Source organism: Otolemur garnettii, unplaced genomic scaffold (assembly GCF_000181295.1).
Source record: "Otolemur garnettii isolate 467f Iridium unplaced genomic scaffold, OtoGar3 scaffold00003, whole genome shotgun sequence".
NCBI lineage: Eukaryota > Metazoa > Chordata > Mammalia > Primates > Galagidae > Otolemur > Otolemur garnettii.
The window spans coordinates 325,979-338,680 of NW_003852398.1; the positions used below are offsets into that span (position 1 = coordinate 325,979).

At 38.7% G+C, this 12,702-nt stretch overlaps 1 protein-coding gene across 1 annotated transcript in view; it reads left to right on the plus strand.

Moving 5' to 3' along the window:
- Positions 1-12,702, plus strand: part of UIMC1 (ubiquitin interaction motif containing 1) — a 155,553-nt gene that overhangs the window by 97,755 nt on the left and 45,096 nt on the right. The window contains exons 10-11 of the mRNA XM_023515092.1: positions 816-892; positions 6,231-6,384. Coding sequence (XP_023370860.1) covers positions 816-892; positions 6,231-6,384 — 231 coding nt within the window. The remainder of the gene's footprint in view (positions 1-815; positions 893-6,230; positions 6,385-12,702) is intronic.

Genomic DNA, 12,702 nt, shown 5'->3' on the forward strand with positions numbered 1-12,702 from the left:
GCCACCTTAGGTGTACGTGGCTGGCGCCTTAGCCGGTTGAGCTATAGGCGCCGAGCCATCATCACTAGGTCTTATTATCAGGGTAGGGCTTATATTTAACAAATGCATAGAAATCCTGCTAGGGCTTATTTTTTGGGTAGGTCTTATTTTCAGGGAAACACGATATTGCGATATTGGGCTTAAGCGATTCTCTTGCCTCAGCCTCCCAAGTAGCTGAGACTACAGGTGCCCCCCACAATGCCTGGCTGTTTTTTTGTTGCAGTTGTCATTGTTTAGCTGGCCCAGGTTGGGTTTGAAACCCACAAGCCTGGTTGTGTGTGGCCGGCGCTGTAACCACTGTACAGGCATCAAGCCATTGTATTTGTATATTTAATATGTGATCTAAGACAACAATTTTTCTTCCAATGAGCAGCAGAAAAGAAAAATGGTTGGCGGCTTGGCGCCCATGGCACAGTGGTTATGGCACTAGCCCACATACACCAAGGGTGGTGGGTTCGAACCTGGCCTGGGCCAGATAAACAACAGTGACAACTGCAACAGAAAATAGCTGGGTGTTGTGGCAGGTGCCTATAGTCCCAGCACTTGGGAGGCTGAGGCAAGAGAATCGCTTGAGCCCAAGAGTTTGAGGTTGCTGTGAGCTGTGACATTACAGCACTCTACTAAGGGTGACATAATGAAACTCTCTCTCAAAAAAAAAAAAAAAAAAAAAAAGAAAAAAGGTTGGACGCCCCTGTAGGGAAAATAGGTGTGTTTGTTTCTTTAACAATGAAAACACAGATGAAAATTAATGAGATTTTTCTTTTTTGTAATTATAGAGACACAGCTAAGTTCCTCTGAAATTCTTGACCTTGAAAGAGAAGTCTCTCCAGGTAGCAGAGAGACCTCAGATGAAGTAAGAATAATAACGACAGATAAGGAGGTGAATGCTCTCTCCTATAATTTTTCTCAGTGGTTTCTTTCTTCTGGTTGTCCTCTCTCTGATGCATTATTGACATTGGCTGAAAAGATTTAGGTGGCAGAGGATTTTAGCCTTTGGAACACTTACTTCAGGGAGAAATTGAGTTAATATTGATTCATCACTGTTTCTAAAAATAACAGTAACAATTTCTTGAGTACTTTTATATGCATTGTCATTTCTGTTATAGATGGGGAAACTGAGGCTTAGCATATTGAAGTAATGTGCTTAACTCATACTGCTATAAATGGTGAAACTAGAATTTGAATACAGGTCTGAACCTAAAGTTCTAGGGCATTTTCCATTATATGCCAGTAAGGAACAGAGATGAACAATCCTGAAAAAAAATTACTATATTTTGATGTGAACATATCTTTCAGCCCTGATTATAGATGTGATCAAAAATACAAAATAAAGATAACTGCATCATAAAGTAAGCAGATCTCTATGCATCATTACGTTTCATACCTTCACATATCTAGAGATAACCATAAAGCTGATTGATAACAAGTTCATACTCGTGGGCCAGGTGTGTGGCTCACGCCTATAATCCTAGCACTCTGGGAGGCCAAGGCAGATAGATAGCTTGAGCTCACAAGTTTGAGACCAGCCTGAGCAAAAGTGAGACCCCATCTCTACTAAAAATAGAAAAAACTGAGACAAGAGGATCACTCGAGCCCAAGTTGGAGGTTGCTGTGAGCTACGATGCCACAACACTCTACCAAGGGTGACAGCTTGAGATTCTGTCTCAAAAAAAAAAAAAAAATTCTCAGTGTGTATTTTTCATGTTGAGCCCAATAAAACAATTAAACTACCCAGAATTCTTTTAAAGAATTTAAAATCTTTAATTTGTTGCTGTGAAAAGTAGCCTGTTAATGAATTTTTCTGTCAAAATGAAGATTTTGGTTACATTTGTGTGTACTGTCTTACCCTGTGCGCTTTTTAAAAAGCTTAATTCTCTTTTTCTTTTCTTTCTTTCATTTTTTTTTTTTTAAGACAGAGTCTTACTCTTGCTCAGGCTGGTCTTGAACTCTTGAGCTCAAGTGATTATCCCACTTAGGCTTCCTAGAGTGTTAGTATTATGGGCATGAGCCAACATGCCCAGCCAAAGTTTAATTCTCTTATTCCTTTTTATACTCTGTTTTTTTTTAAAACAGTTTTTGTAGTAGAAGTTAGATTCCCTCCTTAGTCTCTATATTGCATGTAACTGGTTAGAAATTCTGCTTTCACGAATCATGCACACTGCCTGGTTCTCTGGAACCTGATCTGTCACAACTGACAGACCAAGATTTCCTAATGCCAGTGGTGGTAGGAAAGATGACTCCTGCAGTAGAGTGACTGAGGACAGATCCTGGTAGATAATGTCAAAATGATTTCTGGGTTCTTTTCTTAGGGAGGAAACAGTATTATTAACATAGTCATCTTAACATACAGAAGAAGCCCTATAAGCCTTTAGTTAGTTATTCAAGTCTGATTTGTTACCCATCCATGACTGCAAAGGAGACTTATTTTGGGGGGAGTTGTCAAAGAGCATGAACCCTATTTAAAATTTATAGGGGAGATGTCTGCACTACTGTACATCAAATAGATGGAATTATACAGCATTTCTTACAATGAATGTCTTCTTTTTAGTCTTGTTATTTGCTGATATCTGTGGACGTCCCTAAATGGTCTTAGAAGTTTCCATTAGAAGAAGTTAGTGATGCTGTAGTTTTTGAGTCATTGAGTAATCACTAATTATACTAATAAGTGATAATAATATTAGTAATCACTAATTATAATAAAGTGATAATAATAGTAATCACTAATAAGTAATCACTTATTAGAAAGACAGAATTGAATATTTTATTTGCATAAAGATAGTATCAAAAAGGGTATGGACTCTTGCCCTTGGAATTTGTATATAGGGTCATTTATTATAAAACGTCTTATTTATTGAAAGGTGGTTAGTGTGGTGCAAGTAACTTGAGAATTGAAATTAAAGGACATGACTTTGAATCTTAACCCCACTACTTCATGATGTTGGGCAAATTGTTTTGTTTATGAGGCAGATATTTAGTTTGTATACTTTTGTGCTAGTCATTGTTTTAGACTCTTAGGATGCAAAAATAAATAAGAAAAAGAGTTTCTGCCCAAAGGGTCCCGGTAAGCAAAAAGACAGACACATAAACAGATAAATAATGTGGTCTGACGAATGTAATGGTAGATTCCTAGGGCATTAGGAAAGTACAGAAGAGGAATGTTTTTCTGAATTTTAGTTCTTCAAATGTAAAATGGGGGCAGAAATACCTATTTTACTGGGTTGCTCTGTAGATTAAACTAGATATAGAATATAAAATATGTACCAGAGAATTATCACAAGTAGAGGTGTGCAAGTGGGAAGCAGTTATTATTGTACTGCTTTGTAATGTATCTCTTAAGTTATATTAGCTTATTAATGATAGACTCGCTCAATAGTATTTTGAGGTATTTGGAATACCTATGGTAGAATTATAGTTCCCTCTTGATTTGATTTCCTATAGTAGTCAGGTTTCCTTGGATTTTTCAAGTTTTCTGAATATCTTGCCTGAGATTTTCCTTAGTTGGAGTCTCAGATAGATATTCCGTTCTCAGGAAGAGTTAATAGAAGTAATTCCAAATCATAAAGCTAGTTTAGCCTTTAAATTTTTAAGTAAACTATTAATAGTCCTATGGTAAGAGGGGAAAGATCTAAATAGAAAGCTTTCTAAACTATATATAACTATACATAACTGGATGGGGGAGGATTTAGTGATTTGTAGGATATGCTTTTATTTTCATTGGGTTTATTTCTCTGAGGTTTTTTTGAAGTCTCAAGGCAAGGACCAGCCCTTTAAGACATCAAGAGTCAGTGTCCACGTACTTCTTTTGAGAAATAAGTATATAGTATTTAAAAAGAAGTAGAAGTTCTGTAGAGACCAAATCCCTGATTGCATTGTCCTAATAAAAGCTGCTTTGCTTATATTTTTTCCCCTTCAATTTCCTCCATAGTAGTTCATGTTTAAATAGATCTTTTTAATGGTGTTGGGAAAAAATATTTTAACATAAAAACATTGAGAAACCTTCTGAACCTATGAACAGTTCTTAGAAGTAGTCTTATATTCACAGTAAGACAATAATAGACTACTCCTTCTTGAATACATTAATAGTTGAAAGTTCATTCTCTGCATTTTATAGAGCTGGTGATAATAAGAAAAACACATTTCCTGCCCAAAAGGTTCTGGTAAGCAAAAAGACAGATACAAGGGAGTATGGTGTGAGCACCAGTGACATTTGTGTCATATGATATTTCTGTGTTTAGTGAACTTCAGAATGCCAACTAACTGCTCATTCACCACTACTTTTAGTAATTCAAGACTTGCAGATTCGGAGGGATATTGATTTTCCTCCTTCTACTCAAATAGCTTGCTATTTTTCAAGCTTTATAACTTTTTTGTGTAAGAGTTATGAGCAGGGAAACCTGGATTTGTGAGAAGCTCAGTGGACTAAACTTGGAATAAATAGGACCTACAACTTCCAGACTTAACCTGACTCTCCCCAGTGGCTCTTAGAGATGAAAATGGAACCAGACAGTCTCCTAATACCTGGCAGGATCAGCTTCCAGAAACTAAGGAGAGGCTTTTTACTTCTTCCACAACATGGTAGAATGGAATCACTGAAGATTTCTTTTTTTTTTTGAGACAGCCTCAAGCTGTCACCCTGGGTAGAGTGCTGTGGCATCACAGCTCACAGCAACCTCCAACTCCTGGGCTCAAGTGATTCTCCTGCCTCTGCTTCCCAAGTAGCTGGGACTACAGGTGCCTGCCACAACGCCTGGCTATTTTTTGGTTGCAGCCATCATTGTTGTTTGGCAGGTCTGGGCTGGATTTGAACCCTCCACCTCAGGTGTATGTAGCTGGTGCCTTAGACACTTGAGCCACAGGTGCAGAGCCCACTGAAGGTTTTGATGCCAAACAGGCTTGGCTTTGATTGAACCTAGGTTCACTTACTTTGTGATCAATAGGTTACTTTTCCTTTCTAAGCCTCAGTTTTCCCTTCTCTGTCTAGTTGGGTTGTTGTGAGCAGTGGGTATGGAAAATACTTGCAGAGCCTGGTGTACTATAAAAATTCAAACTCTGAATAGTTCCTTTTTTGCCTTTTTATTTTTTTTTCTTTTATGATACGTGCTTTTTAATAAAAGGCAGGTGTGTTGAAAACAGGACATTTGATGACAGTTTTATGCTTGACTTTGGCTTGGTATTTAGATGGCCTGTTTCTATCTCTGCTGGAATCTACACAAGCAGTAGATCTTAGAGATAGCCTAAACACCCCCACCTCCCACCCTCCCAAAAAAGAAAACCATAACCCAAATTGACTCAGAAGTCAAATTACCCATTGTGCTTTGGTCCTGTTTTATTCTTGTATCATAAGAGGTTTCTCCACACCTCTCCTCTGACCCCTAGTAATAAGGCATAATGTTGGCCCAAGTGTTCCTTGTTCTTAAATGGAAACAGTAGCTATGTGAGACAGTGTAACATTGATTGGATAGAACATGCTGTCCTTTGAAGCATTAGGCAGTAGTGCTGCAGTGCTCACACATACGTTGAATTAATCACTACAGAGTTCTTGGCTCTGACTGACCCGTACAGGTAAAATAAAACTGCCTCTAAGAGACCCTGGCAACTGTAGGAGAAAGGATAACTATGAAACACTGAGAGGAATAAGAGAGATAAGGTTTATGAGTGACTTCAGCATAATTGATTGTTTTAACTAATGACATCATTGAGCCTTCTTAAATATTTGGGTCTTGGTTTCCTCTTTCAATCCCAGAAGTCACAAATAAAACAAAATAGGTCTTATGCTTTATGTGTCTAAGCACAGACTTATGTTCTTTTTGAGATAGGGTTCTGTTCTGTTGCCATAGTTGGAGTGCAATGGATGTTCAACCTCAAACTTAAGGGCTCAAGTGATCCTCTTGCTTCACTGTTTTGGACAACACTTTTCTCATCTGTTAAACATTATGTTATATCTTCGGAAGATTGTGAGGGTTAAATGAGTAACACATGCAGAGTGCTTAGAACATACTTGTCAGGCACTAAAGAAGTATTAAATCTATTAATAGCATCCCTCAATCTTTAGTTCTGAATTTGGTAAACCAAATGGTATTGTCTCTTTGAACATAAGTTAAATATGATATGGAAGCTCTTGCAGTTCTTTGGGGGAAAAGATGCTTTATAAACTAAGTCTGTTAACAGTTGCTGTTTGTCATGTTCTTCAGGTTGGTAACAAGGAAGATGCCAGGAAGGAAATATCTGTTTCTGCCTTCTCAACCAGTACCCAAGTATCCTGCCCACTCTGTGACCAGGGCTTCCCACCTACAAAGATTGAGCGACATGCCATGTACTGCAATGGTTTGATGGAGCAAGATACAGGTAAAGACTCCTTAGGCCAACCAAATTCTTAACTCTTTTTGGTATGGTGGTTTTGTAGTCCAGAAAATACAGTGCATGGAAAAACAAACAGCTATTCTTCAGAGTTAAAGTTAAACTGTTGTTTTGGGGTTTTGTATCTAGTTAATTTTCTAGTATTTTCCTGTTCTTTATTATTTTGCCAGGTATATTATCTTGTTTGAAATGAAATCTTTGGTTTTTTTTTTTTTAGAGATAGAGTCTCACTTTGTTGCCCTTGGTAGAGTGTTGTGGCATCACAGCAAACTCCAACTCCTGGGCTTAGGCAATTCTCTTGCCTCAGCCTCCTGAGTAGCTGGGACTACAGGTGCCTACCACAACACCCAGCTATTTTTTTTGTTGCAGTTTGGGCCCACCCTCAGTACATAGAGCTGGTGCCCTACTCACTGAGCCACAGGCATCGCCCAAAATCTTTCTTTCTTTTCTTTTTTTTTTTTTTTTGAGACAGAGCCTCAAGCTATCCCCCTGGGTAGAGTGCTATGGCATCACAGCTCACAGCAGCCTCCAACTCCTGGGCTCAAGCGAGTCTCCTGCCTCAGCCTCCCAAGTAGCTGGGACCACATGCACCCGCCACAATGCCCAGCTATTTTTTGGTTGTAGCCGTCATTGGGCCCTGGCTGGATTCGAACCTGCCACCTTAGGTGTATGTGGCTGGCGCCTTAGCCACTTGAGCCATAGGCACCAAGCCAAATCTTTCATTTTTTAATGTTTCAACTAACTTGTTCTTTGCTATAGGTAGGCTAAAAGTCAGCAATAGGCAATAGACTTTGCATTTCAACATAGGAATATTGAGACGCCTGTGAAACTTGAGGAACTAAATTCTAGAATTGCCCATTTTACATTCAAAATAAGTTCCTTATGTTTTTTTTTCTTTTTAATAGAAATGCTACCTAAAAACAGCAACAGAAAAATATACCTATTTTACATTCATGTCCTACATGTCTCTGCTGAGTTACCCTGGAGCTACTGGTTTATCTCTCTTAAGAGTATACCAAAAGCCATAATTTTGGTGCAGTATGATATATTGATCAAGAAAATCTTGTGAGTCATAGCCCTTGAAATACTTCTGATTTGGCCTTTCTGTCTTATGATTTTAAACTCTAAATATAATAGTGTCAGCATAGTTTTGTGTGGTCCAATATACTGAATGTAAACCTTAGGTAATTGAAAATGTTGCAGTGTCTTTCTCAGTGCTACTTGATTACCCATAACTTAGATATATTTAAATCTGAAATTGTATAATAATGAAGTATTTTATAAGTTAAGATTGTCGGCTCGGCGCCTGTGGCTCAAGTGGCTAAGGCGCCAGCCACATACACCTAAGGTGGCGGGTTCAAATCCAGCCCAGGCCCACCAAACAACAATGTTAGATGTCTTTCAGCTACATGATACTTGCTTTAAAGCTTGTTCTTCCTTATTGAAGTGTGGTGGGGAAAGCCACCAACTCAGAGCCCCAAATGCTTACTATTGAAATTGGATTGGATTTGTTTTTGTATTTTCTTAAACCAGATGTAGACTTACTTCACCAGAACCAGGTCATTCACCATATTATTGTACTGATAGGCAGTTTTAAGTGTTATGTATCTAAACATATCTAAATACAGAAAATCTGTAATATGGTATTACAGATTTTTTTTTTTGGTGTAACAGATTTTATGGGACCATCATTGTCCAAAATGTTGTTAATGTGGTGCATAATTATACTACATCCTTTTTTTTTTTTTGAAACAGCGTTTCACTTATTAACCCTCAGTAGAGTGATATGGGGTCACAGCTCACAGCAACCTCCAACTCCTTGGGCTTAGGTGATTCTCCTGCCTCATCCTTCTTTCTAATGCAAACTTGTCTACCTAGAGTGAGAAATTTGATTCTTTTTTACCACAAATTACTTTCTATTTACCTTTAATTCATTACATTTTGTGGAACACTTTTTACATGGTGCTAGGCCTTATGAGACTTACTGAAGAAGTTTAAGACAAGATTTCTGCCATCAGAATCTTACATTCCCACTAGGGAATAAAACATGTACTTAATTTAATAGGCCAAGTGTGATGGCTCACACCTATAATCCTAGCACTCTGGGACGCCAAGGTGCGTGCGTTGTTTACAGTCAGGGAGTTCGAGACTGACCTGAGTAAGAACGAGACCCCATCTCTACTAAAAAGTAGAAAAATTAGCTGGGCATCATGGTGGGCACCTGCAGTCTCAGTTTCTTGGAAGGCTGAGCCAGGAGGATAGCTTAAACCCAGGAGTTTGAGGTTGCTGTGAGCTAGGCTAACACCATGGCACTTTAGCCTGGGGGAATAGAGTGAGACTCTGTCTCCAAAAAAAAAAGGAAAGAAATTAATTGACTGAGCCTGGTTGTTCAGGTCTATAATCCTAGTTCTCTTGCTTGGAAGGCCAAGGTCAGAGGAGGAATTCGAGACCAACCTAAACAAGAGCAAGACCCTCTCTCTAGTAAAGAAAAATAGAAAAAATTAGCCAGGCATTGTGGTAGGCATCTGTAGTCCCAGCTACTTGGAAGGCTGAGGCAAGAGGATCACTTGAGCCCAGGAGTTTGCGGTTGCTGTGAGCTAGGCTGACTCCACGGCAGTTCCTGGGGCAGCAGAGTGAGAGCCTGTCTCCCAAAAAAAGGAAATTAATTACAAGATGATACACGGTGAACGTGTACGTAAGTAAATGTCCCTGATAGTACAATGTGAGAGAGGAGAGCTGAGCAGTAAATAGGGATGATATCCTAGGGAAGGTAGGCTTAGCCTAGGCTTTGAAGGTTTTGGATAAACTCATAGGAAGATAGGGAGGCCTTTACGTTACTATGTGTTTAGATAATATAGGAAGCAAAGAAATAGTTATTACACAATAGCTTCCTTTTCATCTTTCTAGTAGTAGTTAGTTTTCTAACCTAAATCACCCTCTGTGTTGATACTTCAGGCCCCATGAGAGAGTCTCCTACAGGGAGTTCTTGCTGGAACCATACCACTCTCTGCCTCTCTACTTTTCTGGGAACAGAGTTCAGGGATTATAAGTGGATTGGGGAAATAGAGGAATTATGTGAAACACCTTCTAGTGTGCTTGGCATATGGTAGGTGCTCAGTAAGTTTGATCTCTACTTGCTCCCATCAGCCTGCCTGCCTCTTGTTTTCCTTGACAGAAATAGAAGTTATTGATTGTTCTGGCTCCCCTTAAGAGTTATGGCTGGAGACAGGTCTAGGCTCCCAGCCTAATTTTTTAATCTTCACTAAAAGGAAGCCTTTTCTTTTCTTTTCTTTTTATTATTATTATTATTATTATTTTTATTGAATGGTAACTATGTACATTAATGCACTTCTGGGGTACAGTGTGGTATTTTCACACACAAGCCGAAACACTCCCATCAAACTGGTTAACATAGCCTTCATGTCATTTTCTTATTGTGTTAAAACGTTCATATTCTACTCTTAAAAAGATTCACTTGTACCCTTGTAAGATAAACCACAGAAGTGATCCCTCCAATCCGCCTCCCTCCACCCATTCTCCCCTCCCCTTTCCCTCCCCTCTCCCCTGGAAGCATTTTCTAGTGGGAAAGAGGAGTTACTCTTCTTAAAGACATGTAACCGAGACTGGGAAACCATTAGCCTAGTGCCCCAGGGATGGAATAAGAAAGGACTTACCTCCCAGAGTTAATACCTAGTTTTCTATTCTTTCCTGTTTTCCCCCCTGAAGCTGAACCTAGACATGCTTGGTTTGATTGTGTAAAAGAAATAGTAATTAGAGTCATTTACATGAAGTATCTACTATTTATGCCTAGTTACCATGCAGCACAATAACAATTATGCATATCATTAAATATGTGTCTCATTAACTTTGCTGTAAGTTTAATTTGATTATAACACCATATTCTAGTTAAGTTGGTTCAGTCTGTTGCTCAATTACATGGCTATCTGTTCAGAACTATGAGAAATTGGAGAGACTATTCATAAGTCCTGTTCTCTTGAAGCTTATATTCTAGTAGTGGGAGGCAAACAAAAAAAAAATGTGTGCAATATGTCAAATGATATTTTAGAGAAAAAAATAAAGAAGAAGGGGCTAGGGAGTACAGAGATCAGGAGGTTGCAATTTAAAGTAAGTGGTCAAGGAAGATCCCATTGAGATATATTTGAGCAGGAACCTAAAGGAAGCAAGGGAAACAGTCCCTACACCACATAGCAGAGGGAATAAGCTAAGAAGATTTTGAGGTGTGGAGGAAAGAGTGTTACGAGTAGAGGGAACAGTTAATGCAAAAACTCTTGAGATGTGAACAAGCTTGCGTGGGGCTGGATTAGCATAAGAGAGACAAATGTTGAAACAAGAGGAGATGAAGAGAAAGATCACAGGACTCTTACTTAGACCAGAATAAGAACTTTGGCTTTTCCTCTGAAAAAGAGAGGAACTATTGGAGAAATTTGAACAAAGCATTAGTATTAACCAAAGGATCACCTTGGTTGCCTTTTGCATAGATAATTGGGTGAGGAATAAGGGTCAATGCTGTGAAAGAACAGAGTCAACCTTTTTTTTTTTTTTTTTTTGGCAATATGATAGAGTGGGAGAAACAGATTTTGAAATTAGGCAGATCTGAACTTAAATCAGCTGTAATATTTGCTAATTTGATAATGTTTAACAAGTTACCTCAGTTTCTTTCAGGTTTAGTTTCCTTACTTGTAAAATTAGTCTGACAGGGGCAGCACCTGTAGCTCACAGGGTAGGGTGCTGGCCACATACACTGAGGCTGGCAGGCTCTAACCCAGCCCTGGCCTGTTAAACCACAATGGCAACAACAACAAAATAGCCAGGCATTGTGGCGGGTGCCTGTAGTCCCAGCTACTTGGGAGGTGGAGGCAAGAGAATCACTTAAGCCCAAGAGTTTGAGGTTGCTGAGTTGTGATGCTACAGCATGCCACCCAGGGCAACAGCTTGAGACTCTGTCTAAAAAAACAAAAAAAATTAGTCTGACAGTATCAGGATCATCAGGAGAATCATGGATACCTATAAAGTATCTACCACTGTGTTTGTCATGTAATAGATATTCAATAAATGGTAGCTGCTGTTATTATTGACCGTCCTGTCCTGTATTGTCTTTCTGACTCCACGTTTCTCTGTGCTAATACACAAAGGATAAGGCATCAGCTAGGTAGAACAAAGGGAAAGATGAAATGCAAGGCATAAGACATTAACAGTAAAAGGGGTAAGAATAAGTTAGTGAGAAACAGATCATAAGAGAATTAGGGAAGCTGAAGGTATTAACTGTATACACTTTGGGTCTTTTGGTCTTGCAGCTTAGAGTCAGAGTACAACCAGGAGTAGATTTTTTTTCTTCAGGGATATCTCCTGGAAAAATAATGGTTGTTGGGTGGGGGACGTAGGGATCCTTTATATAAATATGCCTGAGAGCTAATAGAGAAGGACAGAGACCTAGAATAGGCTTTACTTGGATGACTCAGCAAAAATAATTGAGTAAAACTTATATCTTAGATAAAGTTGGACTTTCTTTCTGTTTTATGTACCTGTATTTGCCTATTTGAATGTAATTTGTACCCCATTCACTCTTCTCACTTGTATTAATGTGGTTTTGTTATATCCAGGATGATTACATTAAGTTTATTGCTCTTGGTTCCTAACTAGTTCAGTATTAACAGCTGTGAAATAGCATAGGTTTGAATAGAAATAACATGGATCTGGGGGACAGACTGACCTGTGGAGAGATACACAAATCAAACACAGGTCCCGATCTCACTGAAATTACAGTTCATTTGGGTAGATAAGATGTGCACATGAATAACTACAATGCAAGGTCAAAACTACAAAGGGACATTGAAATAAAAATCCTGTGGTGTTTCAGAGGAAATGTGTTCAGAGATTGAGAGGGAAGGACGTTAACGTAAGGGAAACAGTAGGCTAAAATCACACAAATAGAAAAATGTGGAGGTATACAGGAAAGGAGCAAGCCATTCAGTGTGGTTGTGGTGTGAGCAGTTGGATAATGACGAATATAACTCTAGTTTATGTGGATTAAATGGGGCAAAGTTTTTTCCAACTCTAAAAGAATTATTTGTGTTTTTATTTCACGTAGTATATAGGACTCTTTTGGATGCAAGGATTGGAAATACAATTCTAGTAACCTTAACAACAAAAAAGAAGTTAGTTTGCATAATATTGGGAACTCTGGTTAGGGGTTAGGCTGGACTGAATCTAGGAGCTCAGATGATGTTTCTCTCCATCTTTAATTCCATTTGCCTCTATTCAACAAATAGGTTCTTTTTTTTTTTT